A 22,529-nucleotide genomic window follows, 5' to 3' on the forward strand; every position below is an offset into this window, starting at 1 on the left:
CTAAGATCTTTTATGTCTGTGATGGTGAGGAGAGTCCTTTCACTAGGCTGAGATGGTCTTAAGTGCATATAGTGTCCAAGTGATGCCGAACAGTGTGTGAGTGATCTGCCGTCCCATCCAGACGGCTCCGGGTAAGACAGAGTGAGTTGGCAAGTTCCAAACACCGCAGGCATGAACCTAGGGAACTGAAAGGTGGTGGAAAAAGTAATGTGTACTTATTAATCATGAGACACGGCTCAGGCAGGCATGCACAGGTTCTGTGAAACGAGTCTTTGAAATGACCTGTCGGACTGGCAATTATCTTTCTCAGGAAATTCAGGGAGGAGCTGGTGGCGGTGCAGAGCACGCTCCTGTCCAAGGAGGCTATCATCTCCGGGCTAACCAAAGAGCTTGTGGAAACCAGAGCCAGGATGTCAGACTTGAGAGGTGGGTGAACCGTACTGGCTGGTTTCCATCTTGCCATCCCTCTTCCACGCAGTAACAAGGGAAGGTACTGGTGGGCACATCCAGGTGATGGGAAATAGATGTCACAGTCCTAAAGCCATGCTGTTGCCCTGCTCAGGGCAGAGCAGGTGGACCATTCTCTTTGTGTAGGTGGATTCCTCCCTGTCCTCGGCTAAGCGATAACCATGATGGTGAGTGAGGGTAACCAGGTGGGCAGACCTGAGGCCATCTTTCTCAAAATCCCACTGGTGAGCTCCCTTGAGCCTGAGGTGTCTGAAGCCAGTAGCCTGGCAGAGCCTGGCCTGGGATTTCTCAGTGGGCATGGTTGTGCTTTGGGGAGGCTTTAGGGGAGTACCCAGCAGAGTGGGCAGAAATGAGCCTGAGAACTGAGGCATGTTTGTGGCTTCCTCTCACTGCCTGTAAGGGTGCGACGTGACCGTGGGGACTGAGGCTGTGAGAAATGTAAGGAGTTAAAAGTCTGCAAGTCAGAAAATGCTGGCGACCCCGTTGTTCTCTAATCTGAAGGAAAATTGGCGTAGCAAGTGATGACTCTGGAGTGTATGTCCATGCAAAGAGACTGGCCTTGCGCTGTGAATTAGGAAAGTGAGGTCTCTGGGCACAGCCTGGCATCTGAAGGCTGCTATTGAGGGTAGGGCGAGGGTCTGCAGGGACAAGCTCAGGTGTTGCTGGCAGCCCCCACGGGGGTGCTCTGGGAAAAGGGGACACATCCATGAATGTTGTCATTTTGCTGAGAACCGCAGATCCCCCGGGGCTGGGTGATGAGATGGCCAGAAACCCACAAAGCTGTTGTGTGCCTAGGGGAGCTGAGCGAGGAACAGAAGGTGGAACTGGAGCAGAATCTGAGCCGGCTGGAACGCCAAGAGCAGGAACTGATCCTGCTCAGAGAGAAGCTATCCCAGATGTCCAGCCTCGTGGAGAAGAAGGATCGAGCCCTGAAAACAGCGGCTGAAGAGTTAAGGTACATGCCACTGTGACCCGATGCTTTGAAAAAGCTGCTCTGTAGATTGCCAGCAGCCGATGGCATTTAGGTGTCTCCCCGGGAGCAGAAGGCGTGTGTGAGAGCATCAGAATGGAGCTCAGCCATGTTGTCTCTATGGAAGCGCCACGTGAACTGAAACGGGGGTTTGCGGAGCTCATGCCCGTGGACGTGTAACTAAGGGAATGTTCCCACCCACGCCGTGGTAGTCATCAGTGGGTGCCCAGGGTGATGCTCTCTGCAAGCTGTTTGGGCAACTTTCATCTGTCACGGTGTCCCACAGCAGTCTTGTCTCTTGGCACAGGCAAGCCCAAGCCCACAGCCAGGCACAGGATGCCTCCCGAGAAACGGCGGAAAAGCCGGAGGATGCTCCTGGGACACCAGTGCAAGGGGGTGAAGCCTCCAAGAGGGTAAGTGCACAGGGAGGTCTGGGTCTGCGGAGAGTATCGATCGCGCACACGGAGATTCTCGGCATCGTGGCGAGACGTGGCAATGCCCAGCCAAGCCTCGTATCTGCTTGAAGCTGGCTGAAGGCTGCGGGGTGGCCGTGTGGCCACGCTGCTGTGCAGGCATTGCAGCTGGCTAATGAGCTGATGTTTGTGCAGCACTTCCAAACTGTGAAGTGGTGTGTGTGCTAATGGCTGCGATAATTGCCAGTTAGAAGGGAGAGCAGGAAAGATGTGCAAGCGTTCCTTCCTTTCCCCAACCTCACTGTGGCTATACTGGCGACCCAAAGCAGTTGAATGTGCAGGAGCTGGACCAGAATAAATGTTCTTTTTTTTTTTCTCTAGTGCTGAATCCCCTTTTGATTTCCCTGGTGCTAGAAATGGGAAGAACGCAAAGGTGGTTGCAGCAGCAGATGGAGGGACTGTAGAAATTGTACAGCCTGTCCCGCAAGAGTGGCAGACAGCCTGCCAGCGCGGAAGGCTGGGTGTGTGGGGGCCAAGCGGTGACTCAGAGCCAGATGACGAGCGGGAGGTATCGCCTGTCCTGTTCCGCACACAGCGATGGGGAGGTGCAGCCCAGCCAAAGCCGCGCTTCGGCAGCAAAAACCGCCTCTTGCCGTGCAGTGCCGTGGGGCCATGGAGGCCAGAGCTGAGGATGGGCCTGGCCCGTCCCAGATTTTTGGATGGTTGTCATGATGTAGCCAGCTGGATGGGGCTGGAATAGGGGAATGCAAGTGTCTGTGTGGATGAGTGTAGTTTAAAAGAGAATAATGCATGAGATTCTGTATAAACACAGGCTCAAAGTGTATCAGTATTTGTGTGTAGAAGACAGTAAATGCTCAGTGGTAGCCCAAAATGCCAGAGAAAAACGCTGATGTGGCCATTCAGAGCCACACACCATCCCGCTCGCAGGTCTCTGGAGAATTTGTAGAGCTCATGGCCCCACCGGGGTGCGGCTGGTGCAGCGGAGCAAGAAAGGGGTCTCTGATGTGGCTCTTCTACCCCACAAATCCATGGAGAGGGTGTAGGGTGAGACACTCCATGGGCTTTGCTTTCCGCATGTGCCAAGCAACCGGCGTCTTCAAGCAAGGCTGTGTTTTAAGTCAGGTTTAAGCCGAGCTCGTGTTGAGCCAGATGCAGTCTGGGTGAGAATGGCTGGGCTGTTTCTTCCAGGAGCTGGCCTTGGACTTGGCCAACCTTGGCGCAAAATGCCGAGGCCTCAGGCACGAGGAAACGATCCAGCGCCAGAAAGAAGGCTTGGCCGAGCTCCGGGAGAGGATAAGGATGCTGGAGAAGAGGCAATCCTTGGGTAGGCGTGGCTGTCCCTCTAAAGGGAAGATGTGTCCGTGTGCCTTTGATAGATGCTGGAGCCTGTGCTGGTGGGGCACGTGACGCGAGGGAAGGAGCAGTGGGCTGTGGTGGGGCTCGGGCCCTTTGCTTGCAATGGGCTCGGGCTTTTCCCTTGCAAGGGCAGCTCTCCTGCGTGTGTGTGAGTGTGTGCAGGTGGTAGGAAAGCATCTCTGGAGAAACCATCTGAGCAATAGGTGTGAATCCTACTTGCATAGAGAAAGCAATGCCCAAACACTCGGATAGCAATGTGGGCAGGGAAGGCTGGTGCAGGCTTTGCTCCGTAGCCTGTGCGTCTCGCCGTGCACGGTCTCCGTAAGAGGAAACGTGGCAAACCTTGAAGAGGCTGAGCTGTGAAGCCACGGCACGTCACACAGAGTGGAACAACACAGTGGGTGGGTTTTGTACCTCCAGCTGCCGTGAAGAAGGGTCCAGAGCCACTGATGGTCCTGATGAAAGACTTCCCAGAGAAAATAGTCCAGAAAACAGGTCTCGAGAGGGAACCTGCGCCCATGGCAGGAACAAAACTGAAGGCCAGCAAGGTAAGAAGGCGATTTTTGGTTCGTGGTGCTTGTGGCTTCATTGGGAAAGTGTTCCCTGGAATGTGGAGAATTAGACTTTTGGATACACTAAATAAGAAGCTGGGGGGAGACAGGGCGGTGCAAGATCTGGCAGCGTGTAAGGTGCAGCCTAAGGGAAGGCGGCGCTGGTGGAGGGTCACAGCTCCTGTCAGGAGCAGCCTGTGGCCCAGCACCGCTGGCGCAGCTGCCCAGGGATGCCACAGGCCAAGCGGGGCGGGAGGCTTTGCGCTGCGGCGATACTGGGGCACTTTTTCCGTGTGGTGAAAGGGAGGCTCGAGGCAGCTCAACCCAAAGGTGGGCGAACTGTGGGCTCCATTGGTCTTTCGCTGTCTGTGCAGGTTCCTGGCCATGTTGCTAACAGGGGCCAGCATGGAGCTGCTGATGGGGCAGTGAGCTTGGAGATGGCTGATGCGACAGACGTCGGCGAGAAGATGGTATGTCAGCAGTAGATGTGTTAAAGTGGTACCCAGCACTTGTAGAGGGTAGATTGTTTTGAAAGGCATTTCAGAAGGAAGTGATTGGCATCAGGGCTCCACAGGAATGTGGTTGAGGATGAACTGCATATTGCAGGACCAAGGGTGTGCTGGGCACATGCTGGGACATCCCAGGACCCCAGAACGTGCAATGGTGCATCCTTCTCCCCTTCCCACCTAAGGTCTTTGGGGGTGTTCCCTCAGGCAGGCAGGGCTGATCCTCAAGGAGAGGTAAGGTTGGTGAGAACAGAGACCTTGGCCAACTTACACGCCCACTAAATGATGCGAGATGTGCTGCAGAGTGATGGAGGTGGCTGCTGGAGGGGGCGTCCGGGTGGGTTGTGAAAGTGGGTCTCTTCCCTTCAAAAAGGGCAGAAAAATGTCCAGCGGGGAAAATGGGTCATGTTGTAAAAGGAAAAATCCACCCCCAAGGAGTCGTGCGGCTGGGAATGGAACGCCAGGTGTGAAAGGGGCTGGTCTGGAGCTCGGGTGCGCTCCGGTGTGGTGTGTCACCTCTCTGAGTGCCCCCAAGCAGCAGCCCCAAGGCACGGGTGAGCCACAGTATTTGTAGGAGCGCTCAGAAAAGCTCGCCCAGGGAAAGCACTCATGGAAATAAAACAAAGGGGAAGGCATGTGGTGGTTTCCTGGTGGTGTTTTCATCTCCTCAGTAGAGCAGAATGGAAGCAGATGGCTGAGCAGTGTGATGTTATGTGGCGGAGGAATTGGCAGGCCTAGTAAATAATGCATCCCCTATTCTTCCCACAGTACCTTGACGTAATTAGTGCTCTGGGAAGCCTGATGAAGGTGAAGGAGCTGTCAGGAGTGCAGCCTCTGAAGCACCTTCCTCAGGAGGAGAGGGGAAAAGCAGGACTGCAGAGACAGAAGGACCTGGAGCTACTGTATGATAAGATCAGGAACCTCAAGATTCGCCTAGAGAGAAAAGAAGAAATGCTGAAAGATTATGAGGCCAGCATGGAGCAGCTCAGGTACCGAACGGCAAGGTGGCTGCTACTGGCCACAGGTCTGAGTGAGACCGAGTCCTGGAATGCAAAGTGACGGGGAACTCAGGGAAAGGGGTGGTGCAGCCCCTTGCCAGGTTGTGTCAGGTCTGCCTGGGACTGGTCACGTTGTGGCCACAGTAGAGAAAGTGTTAGGAGAAACAGAGAAATGTCCTCCTGGTTCTCTGCAGTGGTGCCTCGCAGGGCCCTATGCAGTTGAGCAGGGTCAGTTGGGGAAAGCTTGGCAGCCTCCCTCGAGCCCGGGACAGCAGTGGCATCGTCTGAGCTGGAGGGACGGTGTCACAGGAGCGAGGGGTGGGAGCCAATGGGAAGGGCTGTCCGGATCGAAGGTGATGCTCCCGCTCCACGAACTGCTGCATGAGGCTGTGCGTTAGGGAGCAGGGAGGAACCCGTGGGTGCTCTTGTGCAAGCCCTGCTGCCACTCGCTGCACAAATGCAGAAGTCGTTTTGCCCGCAGGACCGGAAAAAAGCGATGTAGAAAGATGTTTCTGGGCTGGTGTAAATATGCCACTGTATTCAGAGTAGGCAAGAGGTCTGATAGCGATCTCCAAGCCAGCAGTGCTGACACAGCCACCCAGTCCCTCTGTGGGCTCCTACACCGAACAGAAAGGCTCACAGCCATCAGCGGGGGGGAGGAAGCCTTGGAGAGGCGGCATCTTGGTCTCAGCAAAGGCGGGAGGAGAGGGGGTTTGTCCGTGGTGGAAGGAATCGGAGCAGAGAAAAGGCTTGTGAAAACATGTGCAAGTCCCCGCAAGGTGTTAGCTGCTCTGATGGCCCTCAGTGTCACCCCGTGGCGTGGGGGCCCTAGGAGAGATGCAAGCGCGATAGGGTTTTCTCAAAAGCAGTCTCTCCCAGCTGGGGACTGGGGGGTCGACACGAGTGGCAGTCCCGTCCTCCTGTTTCGCACAGGCTGAACCAAGCGTCCCTGCAAAGGTGCCAGGAGGAGATGTCCAAGCTCGAAGATGAAGCCTACAGGGAGGCAGAAGAGAAGGCTCTGCTGAAAGAGGCTCTGGAGAGGACACAGCTCCAGCTGAGCCAGGAGAAGAGGCTGCTGCGAGCGGCCAAGATGCACAAGGTGAGAACACAGGAGACTGTGAGCAAGGCCCCCAAGGACACCTGGAGCCCCAGGAGCCAAACGTCCCCGTGCCCGAGTGTTCAAAGGCAGGTCACGGTGATCAGCGGGAACCTCCGCGTTCAGCGAGGTGCTTCCAGCAGCGTCTGCCCCGACGATGTAGGAAGGCGCAGGGGATGCGCGGCACAGCCTGAACGCTCGGCTGTTGGTAAGGTGCCCGAGGCAAGTCCTGCAAGGAGAAGGAAGGTGACTCCCGGTGTTATCTCAAGCCTTGCAGAGGACAAGGCGAAGGAGCCTCCAGGCTGTGCCTGTTCTCCAGCAGGCAGGGTTGGGAAGGCACAACGGCCTGCAGTCCCTTGGTTGCACGCAGTGGAGGTGAGGCGAGGAGAAGCGAGCGAGCTGCCCGCCACCGTGGGAAGGGTCTCCCCTCACAGGTGCAGACGTGTGATTTTGTTCTCTCAAAATGAGATGACCGCTCAGGAGGCGTTTGGTAAATGAAGAGCAGGGGCTGTGGTGAGAGACCCCCAGGGCATCAGCGGGCTGAAAGTTGCAAGAGCGTTGTTGGTTTTGGGGATGCCTCTCTTGGGTGTGGGGCACTTCTGTGGCGTGCTTACCGCAGCCAGAAAGGCACAGGAGCCCGGTGTGGAGCCAGCAGGAGCCGAGAGCCCTGTGTAACGTGCTTACCTAGCTTTTGTGATCAGTTAGCAACACGTCGTGGGTCCGGGCACAGTTTTCTGGCTGTCGGGTACTGGGGGTGGCTGTGCGTGTCTGCAGCAGTGTCGGGGCAGACGCCAGGTGAAGAGCTGGGAGCTCCGTGTGATACCCAACTCCTGCGTTTTATCCAACAGCCAGCTCCATCTGTGTCAGGGACCCGGGATCTCAGAGTCAGACAGACCATCCCAAGAGGCTGGGCATCCCGGGGCCCTGCTGCTCAGCCAGGCTCGGCTGCATGGCAGCATCCCTGCTGCTGAAGCTGGAGGGTGATGTGTGCGTAGGCAGCTGTATCAATGGGTTTGGGTCATGTCCTAGGGCAAAGGGAAGGTCACACATGTCCTTCAGGCAGTGTGAAGGCTGTGCCGAGCTCTCACAAGCAAGCGTGGTGTTCAATGTGTCTCTGTTCTGCAGCCTGGAGCCAAGAAGCCTTTCTGCTCGGGCAAGCTGAAGGCCAAAGAGCGCACAGCAGAAGCTGTCAAGGTGGGAAGCACGTAGGAGAGACACCACGTGGGCCTTTGGTAGGTGAAGGTCTGCGGTAGGAATGTGTCATCGCGCTGTGGACTCTAATGTTGGACGTGGTATGAGGTGTGGGTGCGTTCAGAGGAACCTCTGTTGGTATCCTGTAGCTCCTGGGCACGCTGGTGTGGCTGTACGGTGTGTAGAACCTTATTTTCCTGTAGTACGTGTCCCATCCTGCGTGGTGGGGTTTCCAGCAATAGTAAAGGTGGTTGTGGATACAGCCCAGTGGGTGTGAATTCAGCCCAGCATCTACAGCAAACGTGTGAAGCCAACGGAGCGGGTCTGTCCTGTCCCTGCTGAAGTGGCCTCGAGCTCGTGAAGCCCACGCGGCTTGAACGGTCCCTTGCACTTGCAACTCCCGCGTCCTCCCGTCCCCGTGGTGTCAGGGGGAGTTGGAGCATGAGGCACGACGCAGTATGGAAACGTGGCACCCCGGGAACACCGGAGCTGCGGCGAGCTGCCACGTAGTCACGGGAAGGGGAGAAGAGGATGCGGAAGCAGCAGCGTGAGAGGGAGCTCGGGGAGATGAGAGCAAAGTCCTGGTCGGTTGGGATGGGGCAATGATGTGGGCTCGCTCGCCCGCCGGTGGCTGCCATCGAGCAAGGGCGAGAGCCAGGCCCTGGTTTCTGGGGAGCAGCGGTGTTTTGGGGAGGGAAGGCTCTGAGGGGAACAGGCAGCTCCAGCACACGCCACCCCTGCAGCTGCTGTGCCTTTGCATCGCTCAGCGCGGCCTGGGCCGAGTCCTTGGCAGATCTCGTCAGCTGAGGATGATTTGAATGTGAGCAAAACCCCGCTGGGATGTTTGGTTTGGCGTTGGGTTTTTTTATTTTAATAGGATGAAAAGGTCTGAAAGCGGCACAGAGGGGCTGTGGCTGGCTGACGCAGGAGCCACGTCAGGCCCGGGGCTGCCGGGCACCCAGGGGCGCGCGATGGCCGATGCCTCGTTGACCCCACGGCCTGTGTGGCCAGTGGCCGTGCCGCAGGGCTCTGCCCACCGACGTGGCCTCTTTCCCCCCTGGACGTGCTGTGGGCTTCCAGCTCCGCGCTGGCCTGGGCCTATTTTGGGGCAAGGCATGACCTTGTACGCCCGTGGAGGTTGAACACCGTGCTGTGAGCGGGTCGGTCTGTGCTGGTGGGCATCTTCTGGGGGTTTATCTCGTGGGTTCGGGCTGGGCTTGTCCTTTTGCCCCCCCACTTGCCAACCCCCCCCCCCCCCCAGCGAATGGCTGGAGCGGGGAGGGGGGCAGGTACCTGTAGGTGCTCCCGGGGCTGCAGAAGCCCCTCGAGCGGCTCCCTTGACCCTAAGGACTCGCACCTGCATCCCTGGCACATCCCGCCGGGGTGGGTGCGGGACCCCTGGGGTGGGTGCGGGACCCCCGCGGAGCGCGGTACCAGCCCCCCCTCCCCCGCAGCCGGCGGGGGGGGCCGGGCAGACGCTGAGGGGCTGATGGCGAGCGGCGGGGCCAGCCGGACCCCCCCGCCCCGCAGCCCCCGCTGGGGGGGGGGGGGGGGGGCTGCAGCCCGGCCCCCGGGGCCGCCCCCGCCCGCGGGGCGGAGCGGAGCGGGGCGGCGCGGCCATCCGGGCACCATGGCGGCGGCGGAGGAGCTGGCGGGGCGGCGGGGCCGGGGAGCGGAGCCGGGGCCGGCACCGGGCAGCCCGGCGGGGGGGGGGGCGGGGGGGTGTGGAGGGCTCGCCCGGGGGCGGCCGCCGCGTCTTCAGCCCCGCCGGGGAGTTCCGCGAGTTTTCCCGGCGGCAGCTCCGCGATATGGAGCGGCTCTTCCGACAGTGAGTGCGGGCGCGGGGCGGGGGGGGGGGGGGGACGGGGACCGGGACCCCCCGGGTGGCATCACCGGGTCCCGGCCGGGGGCCCCCCCCCCCTCGCTATCCCGCCTGGTGGCAGGGGACGCTCCTGGCAGGGGAGATGCCCCAGCGCCCCCCGCCCCGTGCTTGCCGGAGGGACACCCCATTCCTTTGCGGGAGGGACCCCCAACACCCCCCCCCCAGCCCCTTGTAGGAGTGGGACCCCCTGGCTCCTTGCAGGACCCCCCCCAGCTCATCGTATGAGGGATGCCTGGGACACCCCCAACTCCTTGCAGGAGGGATCCCAGGGACTTCCCCCCCCCCCGCCCCCCAACTCCTTGCAGGAGGGATCCCAGCGACACCCCCTTCCCCCCAACTCCTTGCAGGAGGGACTCCTGCACCCCCTAAATTGTTGCAGAAGGGACCCCCTGTCGCCCCATCTCCTTGGGAGGAGGGACCGTGGCACCCTCTGATGGGGAAGGGGGGCTGGAGGATACAGCAAGGGACCCCCCCGTTCCCTCAGCCCCAGCACCGAGGGGCCCCCGCTTTTCTGCCAGCGACGCAGCCCCCGGGGCTGCAGCGGCGAGGCCGGCGTGGGCAGGCGGCGTGTCCTCGGCATCGCTGGCCGCGCTGCGTGTCACCACGCACGATGGAGCGTGACTGCCAGCTCGGCCCCCAGCCCCGGGGGGAGCAGAAGCTGACAGCAAGTATCGAGCCCTGGAAATTTCCAGGGGGAAATAGAAGTCGGGCTGGCCCCGACGGCGGTCACGCCAGGATGCGCGTGAGTAGCCGGGGGCAAGCGGGACGGCCCGGAGCATCCCTACGGAGCCCGCTTTGTGCGGGGAGCGTGGGCATGGGGAGGGCATGGCTGTGGTGTGCTGCTGCCTGCCCGCCCCCCCGGCTGACATTTGGGGGGAAACCTGTGTAAATGTGCTGTGTGGTCTCGCTCGGGCACGGCCGCGTGCTGGAGAAAGTGGAGGGGCTGAGGCAGCGAGCCCCAAAGCACAAGGCTTTGGGGGGGGGGGGGCGTGTTTAGGGTGCTGGCGTGCCCTCCCAGCACCCCTGGCAGGGCGAGGAGCTCCCCCCCTGTCCCCCACTTCTTCCCAGGGGTCTGTCGCCCCATCACCCGGACGTGGCAGCGAGCGAGACGCGCGGGTTGCCACCAGCAGTGTTGGACTGCAGCAGAAGGGAGCCCACGGCGGGGGGGGGGGGACCGTGCGTGGGGCTGCTCCCAGTGCCGGCGGTGATGGGTGGCTGTGGGTGCTCTGGCCGCGGCGCAGATGGCAACGCGGGGCGGGGGGGGGAAGCGGCGCGTGGTGGGTGTCTGCCCGACGCGGCGCAGACGAGGCAGCCGGGCGCGCGAAGCAGACGTGTTTGCTCTGACACCTGCAGCGTCTCGCTGCAGCGAAAGGAGCAGCGCCGGGGCTGCGCACCCACCGGCGAGGCGGCCCCCAGGGGTTGGGGGGCGGGGGGGTTTCTCCCCAAAGAAAGGATGTGCTGTTAAGACAAGCCCTGCCACGCTGCCCTTGCCACCACTGCTGTCCTCATGATGGGACCATCCGGCTGTACAGGGCAAAGCGACACATGGAAGGGTTTTGCTCTCTACAGGGGAGATGTTGCCCTTTGGGAACTTCCCTGGGAGAAGCAGAGGGATGCCTGCAGCCCTGAAAATCTGAGAGGAGGGGAGCGAGAGCGAGGAAGCGCCCTGCAGTTGGGGGTGGCTTGCATGGGACGAAGCGGGCAGGGCTGTGCTAGCAAACGTGCCCCTTGCAGAGAAACTCTCTGCGTGATGCTCCGAGAGGGGTCTTGGAGGCAGAAAGCATGTGGGGTCTGCTCCCCCAGCCCAGCTCCTGGGGTGACGGCAGCAGCAAGGCGGGGGTGAGCAAGGCCGGTGAGGGGCCAGCCCTGTTTTGGGGCCCCCAGCAGTGTGGGAGAGTGGAAAGGCACCGCTTGTGACACGGACAGAGCAGACCACAGCAGAGAAGGTACAAATGAGTCATGGACCTGCAGCACAGTGAGCATGGTGAGCCTGGTGCTCTGCGTGGCTGCTGCAGTGCCTGCAGGCACAGAAAAGACAAGCCACCAAAAAAAAAAAAAAAAAAAAAGCCCAGTCTCAACAGTTTCAGCTGGGTGGCTGCTCACCTACTTCTGCATTGCACCGGGATGTGCTGCGGGGCCTTTGTGTTGTGGCCAGGAAGGGTGGTGGGGCAAGGGGACAGCAGCGAGCCTTGCAGGGACACCGTGGGGAGAGCAGCTGCCTGCACCCTGGAGCCCTGTGAGGTGCAGAGCCGTGCTGGGGCCCCAGGGAGAGGTGTCGTGCCCAAAGGCTCCAGGGCAGAGGGCAGAGTGCCACCGGCACGGCCTGCGGTGGAGCAGGCAGGGTGAGCTGCCAGCTCGGTGTAGGCAGGGCAGTGGGTGGGAGGCTGGATGGGACGGCAGCATGGTCGCAGGTGGGGGTCTGAGGGGGGTGTCCCTGCCCGGGGTCCATAAACAGAGATGCACCCAGATCTCTCAGCCAAGCCTGGGTGTCTGGGTGAGGCTGGAGCACAGATGCTGAGGGGCTCTAGGCAGGTGGGAGCCGTCACCTGGGGATGTCATGGGGAGGTGGTGGTGGCAGCTCTGGGTGGGCTTGTGATCCCCACAGCCCAACAGGCAGGGGTGTGCCAAACCCCCGGGAGCCGGGCAAGCTGCCGGCTCCACCAAGAGGAAGGTGGGTCGTGGCCAAGGGGTGAAGGAGGGAGCGGCGCCTGGTGGGCTTAGTGCCGTGGCCCGTTATCCCTTGCAGCAGCCGAGGGGAGTGTGTGCTCAGGCTCCCAGCCCAGGGAGTCAGCAGCAGGTTTGGCAGCGTCCTGGGGGTTTCTCCTGCCAAGTGCCGCACGGAAGCAGAAACGATCCCGGGTGATGCTCTGGGGAGCTGTTAGCGGTTCACCGGCAGCTTCCCGTGGTCTGGCAAGCCACCCGAGATTGCCAGTGCCCGGGTCCTTGCTGGTCCCTCCTCGCTGCCTGGCCAGCGTAGGCAGGGTGTTGGGCGCACACAGAGGTGCTGGTGCTGGGGGGGCTGGTACGAGGGGCTGTGTGCTCTCCGCGTGCCCCGTGGTGATTTGACGGGACCGTGCCTCCATCCTGCAGGTACGATGCAGGAAAGGATGGCTTCATCGACCTGATGGAGCTGAAGCTGATGATGGAGAAGCTGGGGGCACCGCAGACACACCTGGGCCTGAAGAACATGATCAAGGAAGTGGATGAAGACCTGGACAGCAAGCTCAGCTTTCGGGAGGTGAGGGGCTGGGGGGTCCCCATGCTGACAGGGAGATGTCCCCGGCTGCTGCTCGGCTCAGCCAAGTGGTAAGAAGGTGGGGAGGGAGTTGTGATGGCTTGGAGGTCTTGGGGGAGCTGATGCCAACGTCTCCCCTCGCAGTTCCTGCTGATTTTCCGCAAGGCAGCGGCAGGCGAGCTGCAGGAGGACAGCGGGCTGCACGCCCTGGCCCGGCTCTCTGAGATTGATGTCTCCACGGAGGGGGTCAAAGGTGCCAAGAGCTTCTTCGAGGCCAAGGTGAGGCAAGTGCTGCGGCACAAGAGGTCCCGCCACTGCGGACGGTGGGTGGGCAGGAGGGTGGAGATGTTGGGGTGGGCAGCAGGGCTTGGTGGGGGTCTCGGGAGACCCAGCCAGCCATGCCACTATCGGCAGGTGCAAGCCATCCATGACGCCAGCCGTTTTGAGGAGGAGATCAAGGCGGAGCAGGAGGAGAAGAAGAAGCAGGCGGAGGAGCTGAAGCAGAGGAAGGCGGCGTTCAAGGAGCTGCAGTCCACCTTCAAGCAGTGACAGGGCACCGGCGCGGGGCCGGGCAGGACTGGTCTGCGGTGCCCGGGCCGGCAATGCTGCGTGTGCCATGTGCCGACCGTGCTGGGAGCGATACCCAAGCTGCACGTCACCTGTGACTCCCCAAAGGCTGGGCCACTGCTGGGCGCCTGGTCCGGGCTTGGCCCCGGGTGGCCCTGACCCCCCTCCCCTTACTGTGGTGTCTGTAGGTGTTGTTCGTGCCCCCCCGCCAAGCCGCAGGCAGCAGCACCCTGTCCCCCTGCTGTCATGTGTTGTGCATGTGCTGTGAGGTCTGCAGGATGGCAACTTGCCCGGGCGGGTGTCACGGTGGCCACGCCAGCTCAGTGTCTATCGCTGTGGCTGCGCCAAAAGCTGGGCGTGCTGCGGGCGAGCGTGGCGAGGGCCGGGTGCTGGCAGAGGGGCTGCGTGTGTGTGTGTATGTGCGTGTGTGTGTGTGTGTGTGCCTGGGGTCTGTGCGGTGCTCGGGGGTGGGAGCCCATCCCGCTGGTGTGCAGAGCAGCGCTGCACCCGCTTGCCTGTATCTCTATTTTGGTAAAAAAAAACGTACAGAAAGGCAGCTGCTGGCTCGCAAAGCTGCGTTACATTTTTTCGTGTTGCGTTCAGCCCAGGAGGGTGAGTGGTGTAGCCATGAGTGGTTCTCGTTGGTCAGTTGAGGCTCCCGTGTTTGTGGGTGCTGTAAAGAGGCGCGTCTGTCCCGCGGTGTCCCCTGCGCAGCGGTACCGGCGGGGTGTGTTTTGTTTTTTTATTTTAATCCCAAATAAATATTATATTTCGTAAGTGCGCTGGGTGCTTGTGGAGGGGGCTGAGGCACAGCCGTGGCGGGGAGGAACCTGCTGGGGAGTGGGGTCTGGCTGTGGCCACCCTGTCACCGCTGCTGGAGCCAGCCCCTGCCACGGCGGTGCCGGGACGTCAGCGTGGGAAGCAGTGGGGGCCTGATCCAGGTGTGTGGATGTGGCGTTATCGAAGGTCTTCAACATCCCCCCAGGGGCTGCCCCCCCCCCCACTCTGCAGCACCGGGGGCACCCGTGGGGCCTTGGCCGCGTGGAGGGTGAGATAAGGGGACCTTGGCCCTGTGGTGGTGTGGGGGCAGCAAGCTGGGGGGGCCGTGTCTGGGGCAGCTGGTGCTGGAGGTTGGGGTGCAGTTGGGCTGTCCAGCACCCCACGGAGAGCGGCGTGGCCTGGGGGGGGGCTGTCTGGCCGTCGTCCCCCGAGAGGGACCCTGCCTGTCCCCAGGTTGGGACCGTGCTGTGACGCCGGCGCGCGATGGGCAGATGTGGCCGTTCCCAGGCAGGACGATAAGTCGGGGCAATGGGGCTGGAGAGCCCCCGGCCCCCCCCGCCATGGGACACTCGGCACATGTCGTGGCGGGAGGGGCGATGCCAAGGTCCCTCTGGTGGCGCTGGGCACTATAAGAGGGGCAAGCGGCCCCGCCGTGGCACCTTGGGACTGCACGACCATGCTGGGGGCTGTGTGTCTCGCCGTGCTGCTGGGCTACGGTGGGCGCGGGCGGCGGGGAGGGGACGGGGCGGGAGGGGATGGGACCCCAGCACCCGCCCTGGCCTCGGGCACAGGGGCGCGGGCGGCCGCTGAGGTCCCTTTGCCGGGTGTCGTGCAGCCTACGGATGCGGTCAGCCGGCCGTGCCGCCGCTGCTGGGCACCCGGGTGGTGGGTGGCGTAGACGCCCGGCCCCACAGCTGGCCGTGGCAGGTAAGAGGGGGTGCGGGGATGGGGATGGGGAGGGGGGGGCGGGGAGGGGGACACCCCCGCTCTGACCCCGCGGCCCTGCCGTCGCAGATCTCGCTGCAGTACGACTCCTCTGGGACTTGGCGCCACACGTGCGGCGGGACCCTCATCGACCCCAGCTGGGTGCTGACGGCTGCCCACTGCATCAGGTGGGTGCTGGGATGCCAGGGGGGTCCGCACCAAGGGGGGGCAAGATGTTTGTGGCGTCTGACACCCCCTCTCTTCCCGCCGGCAGCTCTAGCCTGACGTATCGCGTGGTGCTGGGCAAGCAAGTCCTGTCGGAGGACGAGCCGGGCTCAGTGGCTGTGGGCGTGGAGAAGATCATCGTGCACGAGAAGTGGAACTCCTTCCTCATCATGTAGGGGGTGGGATGCGTTGGGGGCGGGCGGGGGGCATCGCGGTCGGGGTCCCCTGTCCTCACAGCTCGGCTCTCCCTGCAGCAATGACATCGCCCTGATCAAGCTGGCGCAGGCGGTGAAGGAGAGCGAGACCATCCAGCCCTCCTGCCTGCCGCCCGCCGGCCTCATCCTGGAGAACGGCTACCCCTGCTACATCACCGGCTGGGGCCGCCTCCGGAGTAAGCTGGGGGGGTCTCCGGGGAGGATTTTGGGGGGTTTTGTGCAGGCGCAGGGTGTGAGGTGCGGCTGTCATAGAATCATAGAATCATTCAGGTTGGTTCATGGTTGGACTGGATGATCTTCAAGGTCTTTTCCAACCTAGACGATTCTGTGATTCTGTGAAAAGACCCTTGGTTGGGATCATCAAGTCCAACCATCAGCCCGACTCTACAAAGTTCTCCCGCTGTTGTTGCAGCAAACGGGCCCCTGGCTGACACCCTGCAGCAGGCGCTGCTGCCCGTGGTGTCCTACGAGATCTGCTCGCAGAGGGACTGGTGGGGCAGCAATGTCCGCACCACCATGGTGTGCGCCGGTGGAGACGGCGTCACCTCCGGCTGCAACGTGAGTGCCGGTGCCGCGGGGTGGGGGGTGCCCCCGGCCAATGGCGGGGTGCAGGGAGGGGGTGGGTTGGCGGGGGTGCCCCAAGCGGAGCGGGGCTGTGGACCCCGTGGGAAGCGCGGGAGGAGAGGGGATGGAGCCATGGCGGTGGGCGGCCAGGAACGGAGGTTGGGGTGCGCCGGTGGGGTGCCCAGGAGGGGGCACGGAGCGTCTGTCTGTGCGGGCAGGGGGATTCGGGCGGCCCCCTGAACTGCCAGCGCGAGGGGCTCTGGGAGGTGCACGGCATCGTCAGCTTCGGCTCCGCGCTGGGCTGCAACACGGCCAAGAAGCCGACGGTCTTCACGCGGGTGTCTGCCTACATCGACTGGATCAACGAGGTGGGTGCCCCTTCCTCTGGCCCCGTCCCCACGCAGCCAAGGGTCACACCGTGACCCCCCCTCTCCATGTCTTGTTGTTGGCAGAAAATGAACGCAAACTGAGGCCGCGGCGCGTGGTGCAACAGTTCTTGAGTGTGATAAAGGCAAAAGCGCTGACCTGGTTTCGTGTGTCCCGCTGGTTATTTGGGGGGGGCAGAGGGGGGGAACATGTGGTGGGGCTGGGGCTGGACACCCAGGGCTGTGTCTAGCAATGCCCGTGTGCTCGGGAGGGCCCCTCCATCCTGCAGCGGGGCTGGCTGGGGTCCTGGGGAGGCTGAGGAGGGCAGCCATCCTGCAAACTGCCCCCCTGTTTTGGGGAGGTGTGGGAGCCATGCCCATGGCATTGAGGGGCTTGAGGTGTGGCTGGTGGTTGGGGGGAGAGGGACTGGGGTCTGGCCAGGTGGTCCTGGGGGGCTCTAAGGAACCTCCTTGGCCCTTGGGGGACTCTAGGGGACTTGGTAGGTCACAGGATGCTTTTGGGGACTTGGCTGGCCCTGGGATGTCTCAGGGGATTTTGCTGGCACTGGGCTACTTGAGGACAGCTGATTTTTAATGGGGGTTTTGAGGGAACTGGGTTGGGAGCTTGAGGGAGGCTGATTGGTCTGGGGTGGGGGGCTCGAGGGGACATGGTTGGAGCCTGTGGGGTCCCTGGGAGGAGCTAGGGCTGCCATGGGGGAGCTGTGGGGTTTGCCAGGGCACGAGGTGTTGATGGGAGTGGGTGTGAAGAGGCTGCCTGGGAGGTGCGGCCGGGTGCCGAACCGTAACCCCCCCCGAGGAGAGCCACCCACCTCGCTGGAGCCTCGGGGAGGTGACGGTGGTACCGCACCGTCGTCTCTTTGCGGCTGCCGGAGCACGGCGGGAGGAGGAGGAGGAGGACGAGCAGAGATGGACACAGCGCCTTGAGCTCGGCAGGGGATGGGATGGATGGCGCCCAGCTTTGGGGTCGTGCTGTCAGCGGACCAGCAAGTGCCACCACCGGAGTGGCGACCAACGCTGACACCTGGCACCAGCCCAGCGGGAGCGTGGGGCAGGGCTGTGGGGTTCTCCCGGGACGGTGCAGCCCTTGCCAGCCCAGCCAGAGGTTTAGTGGGCAGAGGGGCATGGGGTTGGAAAGTTTTTGGAGGGTCTGGAAATGTGCTGCAGGGTGCTACAGCGAAGGGGCTGTACCCATCACCCCACCGGGTATGAAAGGCCGGTCTGGGTGATGCCCTGTGTGCAGTGCCCGCGTGCTGAGCGGGGCTGGGTGGTCGGGGTGCTCATGTGGGACCGGCGGTGCCTGGGGTGGGAACTAAAGGCGGTGTAGGTGAAGTAGAGCAAGGTGGGGTGCCACCCTCCCCCTGCGGTGTGTGCCAGGTGGAGATGGCTGAGGGACTGGGCAGCGGGGCAGGGGATGTGTCGAGGGGATGCTGAGCACCACGGCGTTGCTGCTGTAACTGTGCGTGTGCCTGTAACATGTCAGAAATACTGTACCACTGTAAGGGATGCCTGTACCAGCTCCGGGAGATGCTGTGGCTGGGGGGTCACTGTGGGGCACAAGGTGGGAGCTGTTGAGGGGTGCGCAGTGGTGGTGAATAAAGCAGCGCAGCATGGCCAGAAACACGGTGTCGGTGTCTTTTCTTGTTCCCTCTGAGAGGAGGCCGCCCCTCGATGAGTGGGTTCAGTTTTGGGCCCCTCACTCCAAAAAGGCCATTGAATGACTCGAGCGTGTCCAGAGAAGGGCAACGGAGCTGGTGCAGGGTCTGGAGCACAGGTCTGATGGGGAGCGGCTGAGGGAACTGGGGGGGTTTAGTCTGGAGAAGAGGAGGCTGAGGGGAGACCTCATGGCCCTCTACAACTCCCTGAAAGGAGGGTGCAGAGAGGGGGGATGAGTCTCTTGAGCCAAGGAACCAGCGCCAGGACAAGAGGGAATGGCCTCAAGCTGCGCCAGGGCAGGGTCAGACTGGCTCTTAGGAAGGATTTCTTTGCAGAAGGGGCTGTTGGGCGTTGGAATGGGCTGCCCAGGGCAGGGGGGGAGTCCCCATCCCTGGAGGGGTTGAAGAGTCGGGTTGACCCAGCGCTGAGGGATCTGGTGGAGTTGGGAACGGTCAGTGTGAGGTTCATGGTTGGACTGGAGGATCTTCAAGGGCTTTTCCAACCGAGATGATTCTGGGATTCTGAGACAGCCGGACACCAGGAGCTGGGTACCAAGCACACCTCGCTCAGGATGGGGCTGCAGGACAGGGGGAAGACACAGGGGCAGGACACAGGGTGCTGTAGCAAGGATGGGCATCAGTGTTGCACTGTAGGCTTGGGTGGTCTGGAAGGAGACTGGTAAAGAAACCTGTACCCTGTAGCAGGTAGAGCCCTGGTGTGTGCTCTCTGTGCGGCTGTAGAACAGTGACACGTAGCACCAAAACTCAGCTTTATTAGGAAATGCGTAGCTCTGGCCCCTGCCTCTCCATGCTGCCCTTGGTGGTGACCCAGAGAGGCGAGGGGTCACACAGAAGCAGGTGACAATGTGAGACAGTTAACACAAGTTTGACACCTAAAGGGAAAAAAGATCTTTAAAAGGTAGGGTAATGCTACCCTGTTAGGCTGGATAGAGCAAATATTTGAGCAGCCCAGGCTAAGAGGATAGCATAGCAATCTGATGTAAAACTATGAAAGGGTTATTGTCACACTGTGCAGTGTTTAAAGACGTTAAACTGCCAACCTGGTGCTTTTGAAGCCTTTGGCCTTACACTGTCCAACGGTAACATGACAGGTGGCTGTTTTAATCTTTTCACATGAAGAGAAGATGTATGTGAGTCTGAAGTGTTAAATGAAGGCCTAAGTTTTGGCCATCCAACACACACACGTGCTTATATAATTTTTTTTAGAAAAGTACATAATTTTTCAGCAGACTGGAAGCTTAATTTGAGTGCACAGACACGATGTCACACACCACAGTAGGCTTCTCTAACTTGCTGTCTGTCACACTAAGGCTTTGCACTTTAGCCAAAAACCTAGGTGAAGGCCTAGAAGCTACGTGGCCCAACAGGTGTCCTTAGGCCAAGCAGTAAAGCTTAATGCTTTAGTTGGAGACAGCACGGTACAAATTTGACCAGCGTAGCACAGGTCACTGTTGAAGAAGCGTTAGCACTAAATGGTGAACCCTCTGATCCTGCTGTCGAGCGTAAAGATGTGAATTACACTAAGAACACGGTGTATAAAGCAACAAGCTTTTCATATCCAAATCTTCACATCAGGGAAAAAAATTGGAGGTAACTTTTGAAACTTACCTTGTACATGGTTTGAAAAAAATTGTAAACCTGAGGCGTGCAGGAAAAACATGTTTTTAACCTTTCAAATCTTGTTAAAGGGTAAAAAAGGTTTATAATGTGAATAAAAAAAAGCTGCATTTTTACTTAGTTTTAACTAGTTAAATAACTAGGAGCTTAAACCTTACACATCCTTACAATTATATTTTTTTTTTAAAGTTGGGATAACTGTTAAATAAAATTTTGGTATTTAAACAGTTGATTTTTTTGAGTTTCTTAATCTTTCTAGATTAATTTCTAACCTAGACTGTAGATTTCAACAAAAATCTGCAGTTTGAGTGAAAGTGAAAACTTAGGATTGAAAGTAAACCATAAGTGCTAGTTATAAAAATACATTAAAACTTTAGTTGTTAAACTGTAAAGTTTTTTTAGAAGTTTAAAAACGTCAAGTTCTAAGATTTAACAACTAAAAAAGTACAGATTTAACTCTAGAGATCAATAAAATATTTCATTAAAACCATCTTAACTCTGTACATTTTATAGCTTTAGTTGTACCTCTAGAGGTTAAAAAAAACCCCAACTCTCGAAAAGTTTATTAAATCCTGTTTTTTAAGCTATAACAGTAAAAAAAAACCACATTAAAAGTTAAGAGTTTAGAGCTTTCATTTGGAAAAAGTTTTTGAGTAGGTTTTATAAAGCAGGTTTATAAAGCCATGGCAATATTTTTTGAGGAGAGTTTTTTAAAACAGATCTTTGATGTTTTTAAAAACTCTTATGTTTGAGCTTTTAAAAAATTATTAAAAAAACTCTTCTTTTAATGCAACTCCAAAATATCCTCTTTTTTAAAAAGCTAACAGTTAAGAAAAACCTCAAACATTTTTAAAAAGCTCACTTTAATAAACTCTACAGAGCTTCAAACATTTGTTTAGCCTCCTAAGCTTAGTCTAAAAACTCCTGTTAAAAATCCTCTAAACACCTGTTTAAACACTAAATGTAACTCTAACACTTTAAGTTTAGATATAGGAACTTTTTTATGAGTTGTAGAGGTCGTCTTAGCTCAGAAAGTTAAACTCACCTGTTTAACTTGTTTGATTAAACACTTTGAGGTCTTTTTTGAGTTTATAGGTAATCAAACTTTTGTATAACTCTCTAAAAATATATATAAAGGTTTAGAGGTTTTTTTGAGTTCTTTAAACTAACTCCATAAAAGGTTTTAAGTTCTTGTACAATACTTTCTTTGATCTAAACTCAAAAACTCATAAAAAGGTCTTTTTACAAACTCAAAAGAGAGTTAGTTTTAAAAATTTACTGTAGATTGAGTGGAAGACTTAAACAAAAAACTTGGAGACAATGTAAAAAGAGCTTTTTTAAAAGTGTTAGATTCTACACAAACTCCGAAAGACCTTAAAGCTCCTAAAAAGACCTTAAAAATGAAAGAGCTGTTAAACTCTGAAAAGTTTAGTTTGAGTGTTTAAGAATTTTTTTAAGTCCCTAGAGGTTCAAGGCCTTTTTTTGAAGTCCCTGAAGTTATTTTACATTGTTGTAAAACCTTTGTATAACTACATTAGAACCCTCTAAGAAATGGTTTTTATCTAAACTCATACTCAATACTTACTTCTATAGAGTTTAAGAGTTAAATAGTTTACTTAAGTATTATTATACACTTTTCCTGAGTTCCTATAGCTAAAGTTTATACAGTTCAGACTATTGTACAAGTGTTTCACAGTTTTGTACAAGCCCTTTAACCACAGTCTTATACTCTACACTTTTAGTGTAAGACTAGAAGTATTAATAAAAAGTTTATTAGTAAGTATTAAAGTTTACACTTTAAATGCTTAAAACTACACTTAATATTTTAAAGTTTATAGAACTTTAAACTGTAGGAACTACACTCATTAAAAGTTTCTAGAACTTTAACACTCAACACTTAGATAAGGTTTAGGTTTGAGTGTACGATTAGTTTAACTTCAGTTGTATAATCTTACAGTTGGGAGCTTAAAAAAGACCTTTAAAATTTTTGCATTGGTTCAACTCAAAGTACCTAAAATATTACACAAGAACTTAGCTAGTGTTAAGTGTATAACACACTTTACTTGGGAACTTACAAAGTATTAAGACTGTTGGTAACACTCAGGAAGTACTGTTAACTACGTAAGACAAGACCTACACTAAAAAAAACCTTTAAGTGTTTGAAACTTTACATTGTTTTTGTTTCAAAAGTCTTTAAGGCTTTAAACACTTCGAGGTTTAAAAAGTGCATAAAGCACAATAACTTTAGGACCTTATAAACACTACAGTAAACACTAAGGTCCTAACTTTCAGTTAAACACTGTTTTAAAGAGGTGTATGTTAAACCTCTAAAAGAGCTTTAAGAAGTGTGTTTGTTTAAAGAACCTCTTAAAAGTTCTTTGAGAACTAAAAACCTAAGTGTTTTAACATCTTAGAAGTTATATAAACTTTAAAAAGCAAGGTAACCTGAAATTTTGTAAAGGTCTTAGAAGAACTTTAAAAGTAGAAAGAACTTTGTAAGTGTAAACGTCAAGATTTTAAGTTTTAGATACAGGTTTTTAAACTTGAAGAAATAGAAGACATTTTAAAAGTTTTTTGTATTAAAAAGACCTTAGAATGTACCTTAACACTAGCTGTATAACTAATTTTTAAAGTTACTAAAGAAGTCTTACAGTTCAAGAACTTTTAATCTAGGTTAACTTTTAGTTCAAGACCCTAAACCTACAGTTTAAAGAAGTGAGTTTTGTTTTTTTTAAATGTTTATGATCTTAAAATCTTCAAGTAGAAGGTAAAGGTTTTAAATTCTTAATTCAAGATCTTTTAACCTAAGAACTTTGAAGTTTTACACTTACTGGAACTAAGTGTGTGACTTATGTTGTTGAAAAACTTAAGAACTTTTCTTATTTAAAAAG

At 56.9% G+C, this 22,529-nt stretch overlaps 3 protein-coding genes across 4 annotated transcripts in view; all 3 read left to right on the forward strand.

Moving 5' to 3' along the window:
* Positions 1-7,832, forward strand: part of FHAD1 (forkhead associated phosphopeptide binding domain 1) — a 24,688-nt gene extending 16,856 nt beyond the window's left edge. Inside the window, 11 exon segments of the mRNA XM_074848030.1 lie at positions 311-426; positions 1,264-1,423; positions 1,746-1,851; positions 2,266-2,315; positions 2,317-2,419; positions 3,061-3,196; positions 3,649-3,776; positions 4,154-4,249; positions 5,054-5,274; positions 6,217-6,382; positions 7,505-7,832. Of these exon segments, the coding sequence (XP_074704131.1) occupies positions 311-426; positions 1,264-1,423; positions 1,746-1,851; positions 2,266-2,315; positions 2,317-2,419; positions 3,061-3,196; positions 3,649-3,776; positions 4,154-4,249; positions 5,054-5,274; positions 6,217-6,382; positions 7,505-7,588 (1,366 nt within the window). The 3' untranslated portion in view covers positions 7,589-7,832.
* On the forward strand, positions 7,384-14,031 carry EFHD2 (EF-hand domain family member D2). Of its 2 annotated transcripts, none has more exons than XM_074848029.1 (4): positions 7,384-7,611; positions 12,543-12,690; positions 12,832-12,966; positions 13,102-14,031. In XM_074848029.1, exons 2-4 carry the CDS (start codon positions 12,577-12,579, stop codon positions 13,234-13,236), a joined length of 384 nt encoding a protein of 127 aa, XP_074704130.1. In that variant the 5' UTR covers positions 7,384-7,611; positions 12,543-12,576; the 3' UTR covers positions 13,237-14,031. The 2 variants fall into 2 exon arrangements, with proteins under 2 accessions (XP_074704130.1, XP_074704129.1); XM_074848028.1 differs by lacking the exon at positions 7,384-7,611 and adding an exon at positions 9,282-9,398.
* Positions 13,304-16,483, forward strand: LOC141933484 (chymotrypsin-C-like). The gene is made up of 12 exons (XM_074848198.1): positions 13,304-13,438; positions 13,524-13,661; positions 13,858-13,970; positions 14,196-14,302; positions 14,526-14,750; positions 14,870-14,961; positions 15,049-15,146; positions 15,233-15,355; positions 15,438-15,574; positions 15,811-15,956; positions 16,181-16,330; positions 16,415-16,483. The coding sequence occupies exons 1-12, from the start codon at positions 13,304-13,306 to the stop codon at positions 16,430-16,432; spliced, it is 1,482 nt and encodes a 493-aa protein (XP_074704299.1). The 3' UTR covers positions 16,433-16,483.
* The last annotated feature ends 6,046 nt before the right edge of the window (positions 16,484-22,529 follow it).

This window comes from Strix aluco, chromosome 22 (assembly GCF_031877795.1).
Source record: "Strix aluco isolate bStrAlu1 chromosome 22, bStrAlu1.hap1, whole genome shotgun sequence".
Lineage (NCBI taxonomy): Eukaryota > Metazoa > Chordata > Aves > Strigiformes > Strigidae > Strix > Strix aluco.